The 22854-nt window shown below is 45.3% G+C and overlaps 1 protein-coding gene across 1 annotated transcript in view; it reads left to right on the top strand.

The window, feature by feature from the left end:
* Positions 1–22269, top strand: part of LOC116400779 (cadherin-2-like) — a gene marked incomplete at its 5' end in the record, with an annotated part of 54419 nt that extends 32150 nt beyond the window's left edge. The window contains 2 exon segments of the mRNA XM_031878812.1: positions 3751–3912; positions 19557–22269. Of these exon segments, the coding sequence (XP_031734672.1) occupies positions 3751–3912; positions 19557–19763 (369 nt within the window).
* Positions 22270–22854: the final 585 nt, after the last annotated feature.

Raw genomic sequence — 22854 nt, 5'->3', positions numbered from 1 at the left:
TTTGTTAGCCAATTAGGATTCTAGCCTCAAAATCAATAATTCTGGCTTCCAATAATGTTGTTATCTGTCTGTGCCCCTGACGGCGTTCACATATAAATACAGTATACGGTACTGGATGGCAGTCGTAGTGAATTGAACCTCACTACATATGCGGTCGCTGCTGCAGACATTTAAAAATTAAAAAGATGCTCAGTGGCGTGATGTGGAGGAGTTGAAATGTTTAAACCTGTGATATATGGGAGAGGTAGTCAATGCTGCTCATACACAGATAACACATATGTCAAAGTAAACATAGCCTTAACTGCAAAGGTATGAGCCATTCTGTATGTTAAAGAGAACTCCGGAGACATCCTGAGTCTGAAAACTGAAGCAAATGCTGAAGTACCTTAAAGCTGCATTCTCTATAGTGTCCACCAGGGGGCGACTCCTCTGGTTGTATAGAAGTCTATGAGAAAATGACTCCACTTCTCATTTATTTATTACCTCAGTAAACTTTGTAAACACGAGTTTATTGTCAGTTTTCAGTTCACACTTTCAGTGTTTTCACCTCAAAAAAGTTAAATGTAACATTTTGGTCGCCTAAAAATGTCTTATTCAGTGTTTGTTTGTACTTACTTTGTAGTTGCAGAAAACCAAGATGGCGATCGCCAAAATGCCAAACCCGAGGTTTCAAAACGGCAGTTTTCACTTCCTGTGATTTCCCGGGAATAAAAAGTTGTTCTATTTCTACATAATGCCAAAGTACAGCAGCGTACTTTCTGCATCATGTCCTGCCTCCTGCACCCATCGCCTGAACCAAACAGAGTATTCCCGGTCGGGGAGAACGCGTCTGACACAGACTGTTGTGCCCTACAGTTGTGAAAGGGCAACAGAGTTCGTTTTTTATTTTCTTCATTGCCATAAAACATAAAACCCAGCATGCAGAAATTAGAGGTTGAGTTCGGTGATCCATCACAGCAAACACTATGTCTGCTTTATTGTTATGAATGTTACTTCAAAGGTATATGGTAATGCAGTGCAGGGGTATCATTAGTCTGCATATACAACTGTATTACTATCAACATTTAACAATGAAATCATTGAATGGAATAAATGGCTACTAATGACCTCCTGGAAGAAATACTTAGCAATAATGTAAAATAGACAAAGTTTGCAGGAAATAGGCGCAACATGCATAAATCCTGGGATAGTTCTTCAAGTAAGAGTCCTTCAGAATGTCCTCACTGGGAGGACATTGTCTCTGGCCTGTTAGTGTAGAAATAGAAAAAGAAGAACACAGCACTTTCCTCCCTGCCCTCCTTACTGAAGGGCTCTCAGCCTCTCTTCAGTGAAACATCTTCTGTTGGTTCACCATTGATGTGAACAAAGCCCAAGGTCAGTCCACGGCATGCTGTTATTGTCCTGAAAAGGCCACTTTAGTCGATTTCCCTAGAGACCAGAGAGCACGAACTGGTCTCTGGATGGTTGCTGCGATGACTCAGACTACTACCATCAACGTGAAGAGATCAGAGGCCGGGACACACGCTTCCCCTCCGCCCACTGACTGCGCTGGAGTTGTATGCGAGAAGGTGAGAGAGGGACTGTGTCTCTCTAAGTGGATGCAAATAAGATAGCATGAGAGTCCTCCCTTAGGATGGAGGACTCCTCATTACTACAGCTTGAACATAAAGCTAGTGATAGTGAGTCAGGCGACAGGCCTGCAATGCACCTGGCATTAGGAGTATACATTATTGGGCATTTAACGGTGGGTTTATTCAGGTTTGGTGGTAAAGTTCAAGCCAACAACTTCTTTTTCTCATTCAGCTTGAAGTGTGAATTCTACAGCAGCCCAAATATTCTGCCACGGACAGATGACTCTTGATCTTTGTGATTCTTTTTAAGTAGAAGTGTTTGAAGTCGAGCATGTTTCAGGTCTTTGCATGAACAATAATGTGCAGAGGGTTGCCATCCCTAAAAAGTATTGAAAGGCCTTAATGTTTTAAATCAATCTTTCAAAAGTATTAAAAAGGATATGATATGGCAAGTTTGTTCTTTCTGACGTTGCATTGTAAAATGTCAAAATAATTGGTCATCTATTTTTAAACAGTCTAACAGCCTCTAACATTAACATCACACAGATCCGGATAGCAGAACCTACAATACTCAGAGCAGAGAACCCACTGTCTGCTGGCTGGCCTTTGCTCATATCTGCAATTATTATGTGGGCAATAAACCAGGCAACACTATACCATCCCAATGCACTTCAACGTCTAAAGTAATATACCGCTTCACACTGTAAAGAAGACGAGCTGCCTTCGGACGGCCGAGTAGAACAAGGGAGCTCAAATTGAGCATGTTCGGTAGAGGTGACGTGGTAATGGCCTTCTTCATTCATGAAGTGTGCATCCTGCTGATAAGAGTGTCAATATGTATCTCTTCCTCAACTAGAGGAGGACCTGGATTCAACCACGCTCCCATGCGTGGTGGGAACACGTTAATAACATCTGGACTGGTCGAGAAGAGGCACATTCGTGCATTTGTGAGATTTACGTTGACCCCACTTGATAAGTCAGTTGGGTCGGATCAACTTGCCGCCACAAACGAACCACTCCAGAGTTCCTTTGGAACCAGACCGAGACCGCCTCCTCTCAGGGGTCTTGATGCGGTGGTCTGGTTCTGTACCTGAGTGTGCTTACTGTGTTAACACCCTTAAACGAATCGCACCAAGAGGGGTGTTCATTGTTATGCACCAGTCAACAAGGAAGCAATAAACGGTTCCGATTCTGATTATTAGCCGAAAATCATTAATTTCCACACTCATGACTACTGATGCATTTCAGTCCAGTTCCACTGGAGATCTGACTGACAAACACCACCAACAGGAAGGTTGAACACTCCAGAAAAACATGGAATCTGAAACCTGGCAGTCCTGGTGGTGATGTGGTTGAGGATAATGTTGGGGTGGCTGTAGGTCAGTGGGTAGAGTGGGTCGTCCTTAGGGTGGCGGTTCGATCCCCGCCTGCATGTCGACTGTCAAGGTTCAAGTTCTGTAAGTACCTGTATGTATGTATGTATATGACGATTGCAATAAAGTTTAAGTTTGATGTTGTAGGTTTGTAGTCAATGGACTCTTCTCACAATGAACTGAGGGTCTAAGGTGGACAGCGAGCTGTACGGACTGTAAGGTCTGCTTGATGTGGAATTACTCTGAGAACGATGGAACTTGTGCTTTGACTTTAGCAGTCTGGAGTCTTTTTGTTGGTATACGAGCTTAAAGTTTTTGGAACTGTGTTCAATGGAAGAAGACGATGGTACAGCATTGTTCCGGGAGTGTCGCATCAGACACCCAGTTTGTAGTACTGCAAGCACATCAATATTCCAGCGCTGTCGTTGGTACGCCGTTGTGTTGCCTCATTCGGCGGTGGGCGAAGAATCTTCAAAATTGGCACTTTAAGGTTTAATCTCAGTTATTTTGTTCTGTTATGATTGTCTAGTTTAATCTTTACGTTTCTTATCTGTGTTTGTGTTACACAGGATAATGACGTAGCACTTTAGAAAATGGACTTATTTAAATCTGTAATTGGTAAAGTTATTTTAGAGACCTGTGATAAGACTTTCAGTCGTCTAGCCTCCCTTGCATAGTCTGTTATTATTTGTATTGTTTTGTGAAATGTTCTTTTTTATATGCAATTAAATGAAACAAATCAAACCAATCTTGAGTTAAATGAGTGATTTTGGGCAAAATGTGAATGTGTTGTTTTGTGTGTTTAGGACTACGACCTGAGTCAGCTGCAGCAGCCTGACGCCCTAGAGCCAGAGTGCGTCAAGGTGGGGATCAGACGTATGGATGAGAGGCCTCTCCATCATGACCACCAGTACCCCCTCCGCTCTGCCGCCCCCCACCCAGGAGACATCGGAGACTTTATCCATGAGGTACGGCAACACGCATCTTTGTGGAAAATGTCAGTGCTGTGCCATCCTGGCCTACTGAGATTCAATCTGTTCACCATGATTCAATCCTGGCGGTCGGGCACACAAACGTCTCAGCGCGCAGGAAGTGTTGAATCACGACTTGAGTGAAATACAAACTGTCTGTTTCGGCAGCAGTGAGCAAACACTGTGTCCAGAAAAACGCTGAATTTGCCAGCCTCAGATCTTCTGCTTCTCTCATCCCGTTTCTTTGGCATGAAGCATCAAAGACCGGCCGGGGATGTGTGCTGTTTACCTCATCACCTTACAGGATTTAGGGATAGTGGAGTTCAAAGAGTTTATTTCAAACAGTCACTCCTGGTGTTAAAGAAGCCCAGTCCGTTGGCTGTAAGCTCCTGAGGTGTTGTTCTCTCTGGAGTAACCTGGTTGACGCGCTCGTTGTAGGCTATGCTAAACTATCTGTGAGGTGTGGTGCATTCGATACATCACAGAGACGTTTGTTTAAATATATATATCCCATTTATTCTCCTGGTTGTGGAACAACATATAAAAAACCCATTATTTCCACCAACAGTAAATGCACCACATTAGCGTATCGCGGTCAACACCTTTTGCCCTTCCGGGGTCAAACACCTGACAAACACAGCGATTTCAGGACCTATATACCTGAGCCCAGGACAGGAATACAGCGGCACCCAATATACACACAAAGAAATACAGTTGTATTTATAATACCATTTTTGGCTCTAACACACTGGCCCCTAATTGTTAACCCAGACAGACATAACAATTCAAACAAAATACAACAAAGGAGCCAAAATGTTAAGTTACGACCAAGTGCATTACAGACAAATCAATTTACACTCCCTGTAGCAAAGAGAGTTTTGTGACTGGCCTTTCAAGAATGTTAGATTTGGTCTGTAATCTCACAGAACGCACTAGTCCCTTTTTGTCCGTAAAAACTTCCAGAACCTTGCCAAGTGGCCATGAACCACGAGGAGCTGAAGGATCCATGATTACCACGATATCTCCAGCGACCAAACTCCTTTTCCTCTGGTTCCATTTTTGTCTTTCTTGGAGCAAGGGTAAGTACTCCCTCACCCATCTCTTCCAGAAAAGATCTGAGAGGTACTGCACCTGCCTCCATCGTCTTCTTCCATATTGGTCATGAGGCTCGAACACTCCAGGTGACAAAGCTGGTTTACCCTTCAGGAGAAGTAGATGATTAGGCGTGAGCGGTTCCAGGTCATTGAGATCATCAGAGAGCTTGGTAATTGGACGATCATTCAAAATAGCCTCCGCTTCACAGAACACTGTATGAAGCCCATCATCATCCAAGCTCTGCTGACGTATAACGGAGCTGAGAACCCTTCTCACCAGGCGGATCAACCGTTCCCACACCCCACCATGGTGTGAACCTGCTGGTGGATTAAAACTCCAACGAATTCCAACTTGTGACAGGACTCCCTGAATCCGATCATGATTCAAAGCAGTGAGTGACTCCTTTAGCTCTCTTTCTGCCCCAATGAAGTTGGTACCATTGTCTGGCCTCAAGCTCACCACATGTCCTCTCCTGCTGATAAAACGCCGTAAAGCATTGATGCATGCGTCTGTTTCCAGTGAAACGGCTACCTCCAAATGAATGGCCCTGCTCGCCATACAGGTAAATATAACACCATATTGCTTACAGGTTGACCTTCCGCTCTACTTCAATTGGTCCAAAGTAATCTACCCCCGTGTTGGTGAATGGTGGTAGATCAGGAAAAATTCTCACCGTAGGAAGATCTGCCATCTTTTGTTCCACTGCTCTTCCATTGTAGCATTTACAAAAGCTGCATTCAGCAATGATCTTTCTGACAGCGGAATTGGCCTTGGTGATCCAAAACCTCTTCCTCACCGCAGACAGTGTATGAGTCCGTCCAGCATGGCCCAGATTCTGGTGTACATGCTTGAGAATGAGCATGGATACATGTTGGTCCTTGCAAAGGATTAGTGGATGTTTGGCTTCTTCAGGCATTGCTCCTCTGCTCAACCTCCCTCCAACTCTCAAGAGTCCATCCTCCAAAATTGGATCCAACTTATACACGGGACTCAGTCGACTCACGGTTGCTTTCCTGGATGACAGGGCAGGAATCTCCTCACTAAACCTCTCTCGCTGACAGTAACAAATGATGGCAATCTCTGCTCCCATTAGATCATCCAGTGTCAAGATGCAAATCTTTGGTTTCTTTATGACACCTTGTCGTTTAGCCTGCATCGACCTATCCTGACTGGTGTTCTCCGGATGATTAGCCACAGACGCTTCCAACTGCTTTCTTGAGCGACTCTGTGCCAACAATATGGCCTTTAACCTGAGAAACCAGGCAACTGCTTTCTTGAGCCTCCTCCAGTCAGAAAAGTATGCAATGAGTTGATCAGTAGGACTAGACACGTCAAACACACCGATGACATTTGCTGTGGCCTCCTTTCTCACCTCTTGGTCATCCGAGTCCACGGACACTTCCAACACAATTTTAGGCCAGTCTTCCTCCTGCTTCCAAAGAAATGCAGGACCTTCAAGCCACCTGCTATTCTTCAGAAAGTCTGAGACCTTCATTCCCCTTGACGCATCGTCAGCTGGATTGTCCTTGGAACTGACATGTCTCCACTGTGAGGGCTCAGATGCTTCTCTGATGGTCGAGATTCTGTTGGCCACAAACCTGTGAAAGCGCCTGTCCTCATTGTTAAGGTACTTCAACACTGCAGTGCTGTCAGTCCAAAACACTGAATCCTCCAACTGGAAATTCAACTCTGCCTTTAACATCAAGTCCACTCTGACAGCAGGACGGCTGCTGACAACTCGAGTCGAGGAATAGTTACAGCCTTCAGTGGTGTCACTCTGGCTTTGCCGAGCAAAAAGGTGACCTGGATGCGGTTTTCCTGATTTAATATCCGGATGTATGTTACAGTTCCGTACCCATCTGTGCTGGCATCAGCAAAGTGATGTAGTTGGGCTTGTCTGACCTCTCCAAAATCCATTGACTTAACGCACCTGTCCACGTTGAATGCAGCCAGCAGATCCAAATCCTCCAACCACTTTTTCCATGGGTGTAAGATGTCTTGTGGTAAAGCATCATCCCAGCCACATCCTCTCCTACAGAGTTCTTGCTGCATAATTTTGGCCAGCAAAGTGACTGGTGCCAGGAACCCCAAAAGGATCATACACTGAGCTGGTAACTGACAGCATACCACGTCTGGTGTGAGACTGTTGTTTTAACTCCATCTTGAATCTGAAAGAGTCAGTCTCCACACACCACTGCAGACCCAGAGCTCTTTCCACTGGAAGCTTGTCTCGGTCCAAATCCAACTCCCTTAAGTCCTTGGCCCTTTGATCCTCTGCAATGGCTTGCAAAACAACACGACTACTGCTGATCCATTTTTCCAAGTTAAAGCCCCCCTTTCGACACAGAGCAATGAGATCTCTTATCATCCGGATAGCTTCTCCTTCAGTAGCTGAGCTCTTCAAACAGTCATCCACGTAGAAATTCTGCTTGACATATTGTGATACTTCAGTCGCAAACTCAGACTGGTTATCCTCAGCAGTTTTTCTCAATGCATAGCTTGCACAACTGGGTGATGACAGCCCTAAAGAGGTGTACAGTCATTCTATATTCAACCAGGTCCTTCGTGACATCTCCATCTGGCCACCAGAGAAAACGAAGAAAATCTCTGTCCTCTTCAGCCACCTTCACCTGGTGGAACATGGCTTGAATGTCACCCATGAATGCAACAGGTTCCCGTCTGAAACGAGTAAGAACGGCAAGGAGTGAGCTTGTGAGGTTAGGACCCTGCAAGAGTTCGCTATTCAATGATGCTCCTTGGAACGTGGCTCCACAGTCGAACACCACTCGGAGGGATCCCTTCTTTGGATGGTGAACGCCATGATGGGGAATGTACCACACCTTCCCTTTCCCGCAATGCAGTTCTTGCGGAGGCACTTGCTCTGCATAGGCCTTACTGATGAGCGTATTCATGTACCCTGCATACTCCTGGTGTAAATACTTATTGTTAAGAAATCTTTTTCTCAAACCCTGAATCCTTTGTTTAGCCACAGCGAAGTTATTGGGCAGATAGACCTCTTGGTTCCTGAAGGGCAACTTCAAACAATATTTCCCATCCTGAAGTACTGATGAGCGCTCCATGGTTTCCAGAAACTTGAGGTCTTCTCTGGACATTTCCTTTTCCTCAGCCTTTTCATTGAATTCGTGATTGTACTGATTGGTCAGCATTTGTTCCAGTTTGCAAATAGTTATCCTGTTCACCGTAGCAGAGGAAGTCTCTGCCCCTAAAGCACCACTGTTTCCATTCAGCGGACCACTAACAACCCATCCTAGCACTGTCCTGATAGCGTACGGGCCATTTCCACGGCTGTTGATGACCTCCCAAGGTTCCAATATCTTGGGAGCATCAGTTCCAATCAAAAGGTCCATGCTTGCCTTTATGCTTGGGATGTGTATTTTTGACAAATACGGCAAGTTAGTCAGTTCTTCAGGACTCACCATGTTATCAGCAGTGACTGGCATGTTCCTCTGGGTTAGAACATCTGGTAAAGTATAAAAACCATCACTGTCCAGACCAGATATCTCCAAACCACTCAAGGTGTACGCTGGAACAACCGCTTCCTGCCCCATTGTCTGCAGCAAGAAGTTGGTTATTTTGCCTGTAATATTCAGTTTCTGCATTAGATGTTCTGAGCAGAATGTAGCTGAACTACCAGGATCCAGGAAGGCATACGTTTTGATAATGTGATTTCCTTTTGCAGATTTCACCTTTACAGGGAGAATCGATAGAACACAACGGTCCTTACCAGCCCCTGTATGTCCACATGTTTTCAGTGAAGTTGGCTGGTCAGTAGATGGTTCCTTTAACTGTTCCAAAGCTGTTATTTGCCTTTTGATATGAAGCACGGTGGGATGATTTTTACCACAAACCTCGCAAGAAAAGCGCCTTTCGCAGTCCCGGCTCATGTGACCAACACACAAGCATGCAAAGCAAGCTCCCTGTTCCCTCAGAAAGTAAATGTTTTCCTTGTGCTTCCTTCCTTTGAACTGTTTGCACTCCTCCAATGGGTGATTATGGGCACAGCACAGGCATCCAGCCTTTTCGGCCTTCCCTGTATCTGATGTTGGTTCCCAAGCTGCCTCAGGCCAGTCCATAGAGGTTACTGTAGTGGCAACAATATTTCCCCTCACTCTGTTGCTGGGCTGGGATTTAAACCTGTCATAAGTCCTTGCACCAGTTGATGGGTCCTGTATGTCACCAAACAGAGGGTCAGAAAGAATTCTGACACGACGCTCAATGAATGTGACCAGGTCCATAAAGTGAGCTCTGTGGTCAGTTGTCTCTATAATGCCATGAGCTATGGTCCTCCATTGCTCCCTCATTTTGAATGGTAATTTTGATATAATGGCTCTCATGTGTACAGGCATATCCAGTTCCTGCATGTACTGGAGCTCCTCCATGATGTTGCAGCAGCCACGCAAGAACAAAGCATAGTCTTGAAGCGCTTTGCCATCCTCAGATTTTATTGTTTGCCATGCCAAAGCCTTTTCCATGTATGCAGCTGCAATTTTATACTGATTTCCAAAGTGTTCCTGTAGAAGTCCCTTAGCCACTGCATAGCCACGCTCCGGAGCCATATGCTGGCAGCTGCGCACCAGTTCTTTTGGCTGTCCTGTAAATTGTTCCAAATAGTGTAAACAATCTGCTCTTCCTGCCTTTTTCTCTACTCCTTGTTCAAAGGCTTTGATAAAGGCTCTGTACTAGAGAGGGTCCCCTTCAAATGTGGGAATTTGTCGTGGTGGCAGTGATGATGAATGCTGCTGGTGCACCAGAGCTGCTGTTATGTCATTTTGCCTGTGCATGATGGCAAGTATATCTCCAGGCGGATTTAGACTGATTTGATGGTGGATTGTAGAATGCCTTTCTTCCTCTGACTGAGCCGTCGTCAATTGGTACTGAAACTGATGCGTTCCCAGTATATTATTTTCCTGCTGTTGTTCCTTGGGGCTGCATTGATGTTGCGAAGCAGCTTTAACCCATTGCTCAGTTTCCTTTGGTCGCACATCCGTTGATCGTGGTTTATCAGGTGGTAACGGCCATTCTGTCAAGTCGTTTTGTGTCTTTGATTTTCCCTCCGGTTTGTATTCCTTTGCCATAGGGTTTAAGCAGTTGACAGATTCCTTTTTCCTTTTCTCCCGTTCGAAATAGGAAGCCATGCCATCTGAGGGACCTTGAGAACAACTTTTCAGATCAGAGGCCTGATATACTGCCAACATAGCATTGAAAGCAGCTAGTTCGGCTTCCAAATCAAGCTGCTCTCTTTTCCTCCTCAGCTGTTGCTCCTGCAACGCATGTCTTTCTTTTAAAGCTGACGTGCGGGCGATAAGTGCGGCTCTATTTGCCTCCACCTTTATCCGTGCAGAGGACGTGGTACTGGAGTTACCACTTTTATTACTCCTTTGACTTCAACGTTTACTACCAGCATTAGAAACACTGTCATTTGGATTAATACCGTCCTCAACATTACCATTTTCATACACAGATTGGATCTTCATTGGATGAAACCCACAGTTTTGTAGCAGCAATACATTCATCATTAGACAGCATTTTTGCTTTAAACCATGTTTCATGTTTTTCCCTCTCATCACACGGTAGTAAACCCAACAGAGATTCATGCATGCATTTTGCTTCATCACACACTTCAATCAATCCTCCAAGAACATTTGATACCTGTGTTTTATCATCCCCAGACAATAAATATTTTATTGATTTTCTTATGGTGGCTGCTTTATTTAGTTTAACTTTTCTACCATTTTGCAACATTTCTAATTTGTTAGCAAGTGCTTTTGCAGTGAGCTTAACTACACGGGTTTGCGTTTCAACACCACCAGTCATAGTGCTGGGTTTACCCTCAGTTAGCACACCAGCCCCAGTAGTTTCGTCCAACGCCGCCTATTGGCTCTCCATGATAAATAGTCAAAATGTCAAATGCAAAGTATATTGTTCTTGTCCTCAGGCTTCGGCAACCAATGTATTGGGTTTATGCCCAGTTATGTGTGCACACAATGTAAATGGCCATAAACAGAGTAGCGCTGCGCATACCTCTCTGTGCGTTTGGCGCCGGGCGATGATCCGGTGGTCCGATGCACCACAGCCGCGTTAGCATTAGCCCCGTAGCTCCGTCCTCCAACCTTGCCAGAGACCCGAACAGCTCCGAGCAGCCCTCCTCCTGGATTCTCCTCCGTTACGTCTCAAACGTGCCGATGTTTTCCACACAAAGTTCCAACGTTGGTATAGGTTTTGACTAATGTTAAAGAAGCCCAGTCCGCTGGCTGTAAGCTCCTGAGGTGTTGTTCCCTCTGGAGTAACCTGGTTGATGCGCTCGTTGTAGGCTATGCTAAACTATCTGTGAGGTGTGGTGCATTCGATACATCACAGAGACGTTTGTTTAAATATATATATCCCATTTATTCTCCTGGTTGTGGAACAACGTATAAAAAATCCATTATTTCCACCAACAGTAAATGCACCACATTAGCGTATCGCGGTCAACACCTTTTGCCCTTCCGGGGTCAAACACCTGACAAACACAGCGATTTCAGGACCTATATACCTGAGCCCAGGACAGGAATACAGCGCCACCCAATGTACACACAAAGAAATACAGTTGTACTTATAATACCATTTTTTGCTCTAACACCTAGTATTTGGAGCTGCCAAGTATAGGAACTAACGCGCTGTAACATTCAACTAGATTGCTGCTGATTAAAAGAGAACGCAATGGCTGTATCCAAACAACAAAGCAGATTTAAAATACACTGAGGTCTGGCCTCAGTTGCTCCCCTGGTATGTAAGAATACATAAGTATCAGTGATACAAGTGTGCACACTAACACTAGTTAGTTTAACAAACAATGAGGCGGAGAGAGGCAGAGTGATTCTTAATTAGCTTGGCTAACAGTCAGGATTAGCTGGCCGAAGCCTGGCTACCATAATTAGAGGATAATCCATTAAATTCAGTTAATCACACAGACTGTCTGCAGGTCGTCCACGGCCCCTTAAAAGGAGCGTTCTGGTCATTGTGTTCCATTGTCTTACTGTGTATGTGTGTGTGTGTATATATATATATATATATATACTTTTTATATATATATATATATATATATATAGTGTGTGGTATTTCCTATATTTGTCGGTGCACATGTAATTGCAAACAGGCAGCTAGTAGAGCAGTGTTTCTCCTATAACTGTACAGGCCCGGCAGGCTGCCTACAGGGAATCCTCGCCAGGCTCCAAAATATATATTTTTCAGGATTCGTGCAGTTAACACATGAAGTCATAATTTAGTTTTAATGAAAACTCACCCCTGGTACATTGGCTCCTGGTGTTCTTCACCACTGTTTTGGAGGAAGGAAATAACTGGAGTAGGTGGATGTGTTTTCTTTAGTGCTGTGCGGTGGATCTACTTTATGCTCACGTGAAGCGTAGTTCATGTGGATTTACAAAAGTGAATATCTGTGATTATTTAGAGAAAGTTTCAAATGTTACATTTGAGAACGGACTCTGGTATACAGACGAGAATGAATCCATGAGAAAGCTTTTATGGATCTTTTGGCCGGTCGGGCAGCAGAACAAGTTCCAAACAGAACATGTTGGGACTCGATGAGATCAACTAGATGAACCTGTTAGCAAACAGCACACATCACATACATATCAGCAACATTAGCATGTTCACCAGCTACTTGCTAACTTTGTCTGTTTGGTGATACCATGTCGAGAGTGCAGTTGTGGAACCAAGACAGAAAAAAGAAACCAGGTTTGACCGTCATCAAACGGGAAAGGAACCGGGCCGTCCTGTGTCAAACTCGTATGCTTCACAGACCCTCCGAGTCACCACGTCTGTGGCTCTGGAACAACACGTGGCTTCTGCCTTCTCTCCCGAGAGACAAGTGGCATAAGTCACACGGTCTCTAGACAGTTAAATGTGGGACAAATTCAGGCTTTTGAACAAAAACATTTTTCTTGGGAGGACGGTGAAAGTGTTCAGTCGTGTCAGCACTTTGGTTGATGATACTCCGATATTATGAGCAGCCAAACCCTGATATATCAACCTTTTATCAAATACTGTTGAGTCATATTTGCCCACAGACATCTGAAAGCAAAGAAGGTTCTGAACAGTGTAGTGAACATCGGTCAGACAGGAGCATTCAGGCCTCGTGCTGCGTTCCAGATAACTCGGAACAATCTCTTAAAGGTATCTTCTCCGCACAAAGAAATGATCTGTTAAAACTAACTGGGCCTCCGACCTCCGAGTCAACTGGAACGCAGACGTGGTCCGAAGGCGAGGAGAGAGGTATCCACATGGATACCTCCCACCGGACCCCTATCTCCATCTGTTTTTGTGGGTTTGACTCAGTGAATTGAAGAAATGACGATATCAGAGGAATATCCCTCCTCAAATTCCACCGAATCTCATAATGTTACACTCAGTTGTAACATTATGACAGATGACAGATGTAGTAGTGTATATATTTCACTCCTATACCTTCACACACCTGTCTAATAAATGTGTCGTGGAGGTGTCTGTTTGAGAAAGTTGATGTAGAAAACTGACTACACTGACATAGTGATGTATAAGAGTGCAGTAATGCCCCCATACATGGGTCCAGCCCCAGTGAGAGAACTGTATTTGAATGCCTTTGAGTACCTTTAAACCTTCTGCAAAGCGCTCCACTCCCTCAGACGGATTAACACGACTCTCAGAGTTAATCACACACATGTCTGAACTCTTCCTTTAACAGGGCTGATAACCGTCATTGCATCTCGAGGCAGTGGGGGCTACCCGGGGCGCGCAAGTTCATCATCGTTGTCGACGTTATCGCCCCGGTGCGCGTCGCTCTCTGCGTGGATGACGTCTCCCATTTCAGGGCTGCTCCCATATTGTTTGTGTGCCGCATCTCTTTCAGTCGGGCTGCCATAAAGACATCTGCTGAGCAGAGCTCTGAATAATGAGCGGGAGCTGTCAGACAAGGCGAGCCGATCTAGACGGCTTAATCCGACAGACATGACAAGCTGATGCCTCTCCCTCTCAGCTGTAATTCCCTCCTCCCATTGAGCTCCACAGCGACAGGAGTGTCTTCAGCCAGACGACAAGAGGTGTTCCACAAAACATCTCCGCTGCTTGTCAGATTGAACATTCTGGACTTCTAGTTTGGGCAACACGTTTTTATTCTGCCAGTTAAATAAAAATGACGCATGTCTAAAAAGTGTTTTGACTTTAAGTCTGGGCTACGCCGGGTAATCTGCTGAATCTCCTCCTGGAGATAGAGGCAGCATCTGTCCAACCTGACCCAAATCCTCTCTTCCATAATCCCTCCTTGTCCATCTCAACCCCTCCACACACACAGAAATAAGCACAACCTTTCTGCTCAACAAGAGGGATCTTGCTCACCCTTATTCTGATCTCTAGGGGCTGAAGTAGGCGAGAGGGTAACGCAAAGGTCAGACAGGCTGGCTTGTGATTGAAAGGTTGACGCTTTGAATCGTTGGGGAGGTGAACTCTGCTCCTTTTCATATGGTCTGAATGGGTCAACAAGGGTCATTGACCGGGGTTTCAAATGGATCTTACACTGCTCAAAGCCTGAACACAGGTTTCTATAATACCCTTTGCTTTACGATACAGTTACTATTAAAATCTACTAAAATCCTGCACTACAGTAGATATCGTTGTAGTTTTACAGCTTTCGCAACCATGAATTCTGCTCTTCTCAGCATCACAGATACTCCAGAGGGTTGGTTCTTGCACCGGCATGTGGAAATGCTCCGGTGTCAAACAAGGCAGTGTCCATTTTTAATGAGCGACAGGTCTGCTTCGCCAATATTTCACACAATGCCCTCTGGTTTAAGGGGTGATGAGCGTTGCACTCTGAGGATTAACGTGCGGTCTGAATGTGCATGCTCTTTTATCCCACTTCAAACGCAGGCTTTGTGTGCGAAGGTTTTATCAGTCTCCCCCCTCCTCAGCAGCCGATAAGGGGCTGTCGAGCAGCAAATGGAGCCCCCAGATGATCCGCATGGGATGTGTGGTCGCCAACAGTAGACTGACTGGCTTGACAGTGACTATTGCCCGCTTCCCCAGCGACAGTAAAATGCCTCGTTGGGCTTGTAAATCTAGCAGCTCACTTGCCCAAACAGGAAAGTGGTACAGAAAAGACTTCCCGGAGCTACTTGTAGCTAAGGAGTGAGCCATCTCTCTGCCCTCTCATCTCTGTTGGCTGGTAATGACAAAGTATATGTGCTGAAATGCATGCCAGCATTTCAGTTTACCCTAGAAACAGGAAGTTTATTTCCATCGAATCTCATTCAGATTCAGATTCAACTTTATTGTCATTGCACAGAGTACAAGTACGAGGACAACGAAACGCAGTTTCAGCATCTAACCAGAAGTGTAAAAAGAAGCAGTAAAGGTGCAGTGCAATGTGCTAAATAAATAACAGATACATATAACAATATAGACAGTATAAACAGTATGAACAGTGGATATGAAATGCAAGATATACAGTATATTCAGTATAAACAGTAAGGTGTAAGTATGTATAGTCACTGGAGGAAGGTATCTGGTGTGTTTGTGTGTGGGAGGGTGGGTTGATGGTGGTGGGGGGGAGGGGTAACCTGGGATGGGGAGCACTGTGGTCCAGAGTTTAGTAAGGTGACAGCTGAGGAGAAGAAGCTGTTCCTGAGCCTGCTGATCCTGGAACAGAGACTCCTATAGCGCCTCCCAGAGGGGAGGAGGGTAAACAGTCTATGGCCGGGGTGTGAGGTGTCCCTGACGATGCTGCGCGCCCTCCGCAGGCAGCGCTTGATGTGGACGGTCTCGATGGCAGGGAGTGGAGTACCGGTGATGCGTTGGGCGGTTTTTACCACCCTCTGCAGTGCTTTCCGGTCTGAGACAGAGCAGTTGCCATACCAAACTGTGATCCAGCTTGTAAGGATGCTCTCGATGGTGCAGCGGTAGAAGTTCACCAGGATCAGAGGAGACATGTGGATTTTCTTCAGTCTCCTCAGGAAGAAGAGACGTTGGTGTGCCTTCTTCATCAGGGTCGAGGTGTTGAAGGTCCAAGAGAGATCCTCTGAGATGTGGACACCCAGAAACCTAAAGCTGGTGAGATGCTCAACCTCCGTTCCACCAGTGGTGGGCCGTCAGGGCCAGCAAGGCCTTCTCTGTTGGCCTAAACACAATCACAAAGTTAGAGCTATTTTATAATTTAATCATTTTTCTTAAATACACTACATGCATTATAATTTATATAAATATTTTCCCCATTATCTTATGTTCTCATTGCACAGCTCCTGTCTTCCTCAGTTGCTCTGCTTCCAGTGCAGCTTGTTTTAAGTAGAGCTTTTATCCAATCAGATCTCACCTCTGTGTCTCTAGGTAAGAACAGAGGCAGAGGCCTGCAGACTCACAAGTGAATCCATGTGCAGTTTAAGTGAATGGGGACGATATTGTTGATTGTCATAGTCTTCAACCAATCAGATCTTTAGTTTGACATGTTGGGCGTATTCTTTGACGTGTCAGAGCATGCTAGCTGGCCTACAAGTACGTCAGCATTACGTGCAGCTCAGTTTTCAGGTGCAGCTCTGCAGTGAGGTGCAGCGTGTGCTGTGATTGGTCAGTGGGCGAGCACGTGACTATTGTGAAACGAAACTTAAAGTAGCCATCAGAGGCTTAGTCGGAGTAGTGAGAGTTCAAATTGAAAGATATGGAAGAAATTATGACATTTTTTGCATTTTGCTTGGTGTAGATTATTATTATTTTATCTAGCTTTGTTTTTTAACACTCAATGGCTGAAGGAGGAGAAACAGATTTGTGAGTTGGGATTTAACCGTGGGATTAAACTCTTAGTCAACAAAGAAAGGAAGATGGAGTTTGTCTTTAAGTCAACTGCGTTTGTTTTTTTACATCTAGTATCTGAATGGCCCTCCAGTGTGTAGCAGAATGCGTGTTCCGCTGTTGTTTTCCCGTTAAGCTAGTTAGCATAGCCTCCCAGTACACACGCGGTGCCTCAGCTGTTTTTGTTTTTTTGTTTTTTTTTGTTCCGGGTTCAGAGGTCACACAGCCCGTTGTCTCCTATGTGAGCCCAGAAAACATTATATTTCCCACAATTTAAGCTTCTGCATTTTCCAAATGCACTAGTATTATTCAAACGTATTGTTCGGTTCGTAAGCCTCGTACCGAACGGTTTAATGTGAATACGTGTATTGTGTATATAGTTGAACAGGGAGTAGAGGAGAGGACTCAGCACACAGCCCTGTGGAACACCAGTGTTCAGTGTACTGGGGTCTGTTGGTTAGGATATCCAGTATCCAGCTGCAGAGGGAGGTGTTGATGCCATGGTCACCGTGTTTGGAGGGGGTGATGGTGTTGAATGCTGAACTGAAATCGATGAACAGCATTCTCACGTAGGTGATGTTGTTGTCCAGGTGGGAGAGGGAGGAGTGAAACGCTGTGGAGTTGGCGTCCTCTGTACACCTGTTCTGGCGGTAGGCGAATTGGAGGGGGTCCAGTGTGGGTGGTAGGCATGTTTTGAGATGAGCCAGGACCAGCCTCTCGAAGCACTTCATGATGATGGGGTGAGTGCAGCTGCAGTGCAGTGTTTTGGAGCATGTGGGTACAGCTGCTTGGGCCAGTGACAGGTTGAAGATGTCAGTCAGGACCTCAGTCAGCTGGCCAGCACAGGCCCTGAGCACGCGTCCGGGGATGCCATCAGGGCAGCAGCCTTACGTGCACTAATCTTGCTCAGCGCAGCACACACGTCGGTGGGGGAAAGTGTGAGTGGCTGGTGGTCTGCAGTGGTCTGTGGTGGGGCACAGTCTTGATTGCCGCCTCCTGGTTGTCCCTGTCAAAGCAAGCATAAAAGTTGTTAAGCTCATCAGGGAGCTGGTTGGGGGGGGTGGTGTTGGAGGGTTTGTAATCCTTAATGGCCTGGATGCCTTGCCACAGGCGTCGGGGGTCGGAGTTGTTGTTGAAGTACTCCTCAGTCCTTAGCTTGTGGCTGTGCTTGGCCCTCTTGATGCCCCTCCTCAGGTTGGCTCTGGATGAGCTGTAGGCTTGCGCATCACCTGGCGGTGTGATGTGCCTTCAGCAGTAGGCGGACCTCTCTGTTCATCCACGCCTTCTGATTTGGGAACGTTGTAAGCTGTTTGAGGAAGGTGACACTATTGATGTTGGTGCTGATGTAGTCCAGAATGGAGGAGGAAAAAGAGTCTATGTCCGTGTGAGAGTCCAGGGTGGCCTGACTGGCAAACATACTCCAGTCCATGTGTTGGAATCGGTGCTGTAGTGTAGAGTCTGCTCCCTCTGGCCACACTTTAACTGTTCTCACTGATGGTTTCTCACGTTTGGTGAGTGGTGTGTACTTGGGGAGTAGGAACAATGAGAGATGTTCCGACTGTCCCAGGTTGGGGAGGAGAATGGCTTTGTATGCCTTAGCCATATTGTTGTAAACATGGTCCAAGGTCTTGTCTCCTCTAGTGGGGCTGGAGACATGTTGGTAAAATTTGGGGAGTACAGACTTCAGGTTGGAGTGGTTGAAGTCACCCGCAACAATAAAGGCTGCCTCCGGGGGTTTAGTCTGAAGTTTGCTAATAGCAGCATGCCATTCCTTCATTGCAAGCTTAGCATTAGCACCGGGGGGGTATATGCTGCAGTCACACTAGTAGATGTAAACTCTCTGGGCAGATAGAAAGGTCTACACTTAACCATGAGATGTTCCAGGTTAGCAGAGCAGTGACTCTACATTACAGCAGTGTCCGTGCACCAAGCTCTGTTTGTATAAATGCACAGGCCTCTGGTCTTACCGGAGTCGTCTGCTGTCCTCTCTGCCCATCTCATAATGTTACACTCAGTTGTACATGAAAGGTGACAGATGTAGTAGTGTATATATTTCACTCCTATACCTTCACACACCTGTCTAATAAATGTGTAGTGGAGGTGTCTGTTTGAGAAAGTTGATGTAGAAAACTGACTACACTGACATAGTGATGTATAAGAGTGCAGTAATGCCCCCATACATGGGTCCAGCCCCAGTGAGAGAACTGTATTTGAATGCCTTTGAGTACCTTTAAACCTTCTGCAAAGCGCTCCACTCCCTCAGACGGATTAACACGACTCTCAGAGTTAATCACACACATGTCTGAACTCTTCCTTTAACAGGGCTGATAACCGTCATTGCATCTCGAGGCAGTGGGGGCTACCCGGGGCGCGCAGGTTCATCATCGTTGTCGACGCGGCCATATTGTTTGTGTGCCGCGTCTTTTTCAGTCGGGCTGCATAAAGACATCTGTTGAGTGGATCTCTGGGGCATAAGAGGATGTGTGCAAAACTCAATATTCATTTTCTTAAATAAAGATTAAACATTACAGTTAACTTTAGTATTTTTTGTTATTTGATAACTGCTGCTGATAGTAATAATAATAAAAATCAACATCCGGAAAGTAGACTTCCTCGGGCAAAGAAGAAAGGCATCTCGTAGTAAAGATTCTCTCATCAATTTTCCAAACTTGTCTTTGCTCACCTTCCTGTCCGTCCTCCATTTCTCTCTGCAGGGCCTGAAGGCAGCGGACAACGACCCCACCGCCCCCCCCTACGACTCCCTGCTGGTGTTCGACTACGAGGGCAGTGGCTCTGACGCCGGCTCCCTCAGCTCCCTGCACTCCTCCTCGAGCTGTGGCGACCAGGACTATGACTACCTCGGCGACTGGGGGCCGCGCTTCCGCAAGCTGGCCGACCTGTACGGCGGAGGGGATGACTAGCGCCCCACCCCCACAACCCCCGCCTGCAACAACCACCCTCCCCCGCCCCACCGTTTGCTGCTCCAGGGCTCAGGTGGGGCGGGTGGGGTTGAGGAAACGAGGATTACGGAGGGTAAATGCACGGGGGTATTGGATCTGCACTTCTGCTTCACCACGGTTCAGCTTGTAAAGAGACCTGCTGCCCACTTGACGACGGTTCGATGATACTAGGGACCATTCGGACTCCTGGCCTAGCAATTCAGGCTGATGGACATCACTGAGTGTTAGTCCTTGTGCTAACACGTGTGAGCAATGCGCTCAGAGGGGACTGGTTGTCTCCACGGCGGCTAAGAGCTACAACAGCCATGCTACAGACGCTCATTTACACTTGAATCTCACAGTACAGGAGCACTGGGGTCAAATGTGCCTTTTTGTACATTCTTTTGATTGTGTTCAGTCTTGATTCTATGCGTTGCTTTAAAAGCTCCCGGTGTTTTTGCGACGGCGACTGGAGCACTTCGCCACGTGTGTGTGTGTGCGTGTGCGTGCGCGCGCGTGTGTGTGTGCGTGCGTGCGTGTCATTTCCACAGAGACACACTGGATGGACGCTATAAAAGGGCAACGCGTATTATGAGACGGATGATCCTGCCAGCAGAAACATGGCTTTACTTGTACAGCTCTGGGTGTTGAAGTTTTTTCTCTTTCCATCGGATTCAGGCAGGAAATGACAAGCAGCCTCCCAATCACAGGTTAGCAGAATCCCATCTACATATTCAGTTTGTCTTTTGATTAGTAACCGAGAACAGAGATTGAACTGCAGTGAGGAATGGCTGCCTCCCCTTGTTTTCAGCACTCTTAGATAATCGAGGACATTTAACGCCATGACGCATTTAAATAACATTCTCTCTGAATGGAGGTTTTTACAAGCAGGGAATGTTTTTTCAGTTTAAATATTGTGGTTATGTCCTTGTTGTGCTTTCATGAATGGGGAGTTAGAATGGAATGTAGTTTAGCTCATTTCTAGGACGACAAAACACAGGGAAGCAAAGTGGCGAGAGACGGTGATGAAGTATAATTTCCATTCATGTGTTTGTGCAGATGAAAGGAAACGAAAAGCAAAAAACACCAACAAAGAATCAAGACCCCAACGAAGAAAAACTCAAATCTAAAAACATTTGAAGCACTTTTGTTTGCAGAGCGACGGTCGGATCAATAAACTGACAGTCGTGAACAAAATGATAGAGGAAGATATTTTGTCAATTTCCGACCACATTTTCATGACTTTTACATGGATATTCATGGTCCCAGGAGGATAAAATCAAAGATGAAAAGTTCCACTTGTATAAAAGATATGGAACAGGAGAAACTGAATATCTACGTACACATGTGATGTACTGTACAAACACATCTTCTGTTGCTAAATCTGTTGTAGTATTCACTCTTTCCACCTTTAATTTCAGATGGATGGTGTTTTTGAGAATAGATGCAGTATCCAACATATCGACTTTACTTCCACCCGACCTATTACCAGACCGGCCCTTCTTTCAGCACCGTTTTTTGGAAAGACTTTGAAGACGAGCAACACTTCCCTGTTGGGAAGGTTTACCCAGATTAACATCAGCTCAAGATGTAAAGTGATCTGGTTTGAATATGTGTTCATGTGCAGTTCATTCTTCACATAATGAAGCGGTTTCTGCAGTTCAGACATCCAGAGAATTCATTACACATTAAAAGAACTAGTAGGAAGCTGTTGGCCTAGCAGCATTAAGGCCACGAACACCTTTACTTTCATTCAATGAGAACATCTGCTGCATTGAATATGTATTATTTCATATTATATATCCGGATAAAAAAAATACCATCTTAAAATTTGGGCCGCTACGTTATTTGTTGTTATCACAAAGTCACGATATTGAGTTGATAATAAATGGGTCAAAGGTTCTTGGGTTCCTTCATGCTCTCTTAAGAACTGCAGCATCGTATAGAGGAGCAGTGCTCCAGCGTGTGAGGCTGGAGGAACTGCTCCCTGCAGACTTCCAGCCTTTGACAGTGTTGTGTTGCTTTCTCTTCATGGGAAGCAGACGTCGGTCAAAACCAGAGCTGTATGAAAGAGCTGCATATTTTTACCAGTTTGGTGTTCCAAGACTAGTGAGAAGACATGTACAGTAATGCTAGACTTTAGATAGATACCTTCTGTTTTTTGTTTTTCGCTTTTATCACGATGTAACTTATGCAGCCGATTGCTAACAAAGAGAGACATCGGTCCTGGTTTTGTAGCAACGATACTTCTCGATACTCTGCTGTGGATTAAATACAAAAAAAGGCAATGTTTCTTCTGTCTGCTGATGGTTTGCCTTAGTGTCCTCTGGTCCTCTCCACCTGGCTCCTCACTGTAAACTGAAATATGTACAGATTGTATTTTTCTCTCTTGTTCTTTTGGCTGTGATCTCTGAAGAATGACATGCTAATATCCTGAATCCTTGTATATGTGTCATTTGGATTACAAATTAAAATGTTTTTGCATGTTTTTATCTTTTCATTATGGAAAACACTATTTTTCAGATCTTTTGCAAATAAGTTCAAAACCAGTCACACACACACACACACACACACACACTGAGTGGCAAACCCACAAATAGATTGCGTGACTTTGGGTCGCTAAATCAAATAAGACAAAACAACCAAAAACCATTCTAAGCGCCCACAAAGGGGGAAACGCCTACTGTGGTGAGAAGCAGATATTACCATTACAGATATTTAGTGCAACATTTCCTACACTGCAAAAACGGTCCAATTCACAAAGATCAGTGGTGATCAGCCCACACAGCTACAGGGAACGACTGGTGTCCTCAGAGACTGTGGCTGTCCACTCAAACTCACTTATTTTGGGATGCAAAGTTGTGTCATGAAAAATAAATGATTAAAGAGTTCTGTACGTACTGGTCGATAGGGTGGCAATCTCCACGACATGTCACTTTTGCAAAAGAAATGGAAAAAAAAAAAACAAGGTTCAACTAATCAATGAAGTTAAGCTGCAGGTATTTTCAAAAAATCTCAAAACTTGTAAAATAAGAGAATGTAATCAATATTTTGCTCATTAATGATGTATTAT

The sequence above is a fragment of the Anarrhichthys ocellatus genome, unplaced genomic scaffold (assembly GCF_004355925.1).
Source record: "Anarrhichthys ocellatus isolate YVR2014 unplaced genomic scaffold, GSC_Weel_1.0 scaffold204, whole genome shotgun sequence".
Classification (NCBI taxonomy): domain Eukaryota; kingdom Metazoa; phylum Chordata; class Actinopteri; order Perciformes; family Anarhichadidae; genus Anarrhichthys; species Anarrhichthys ocellatus.
Note: the sequence above shows the minus strand (reverse complement) of the source record. Positions and strands in the feature narration are given on the sequence as shown.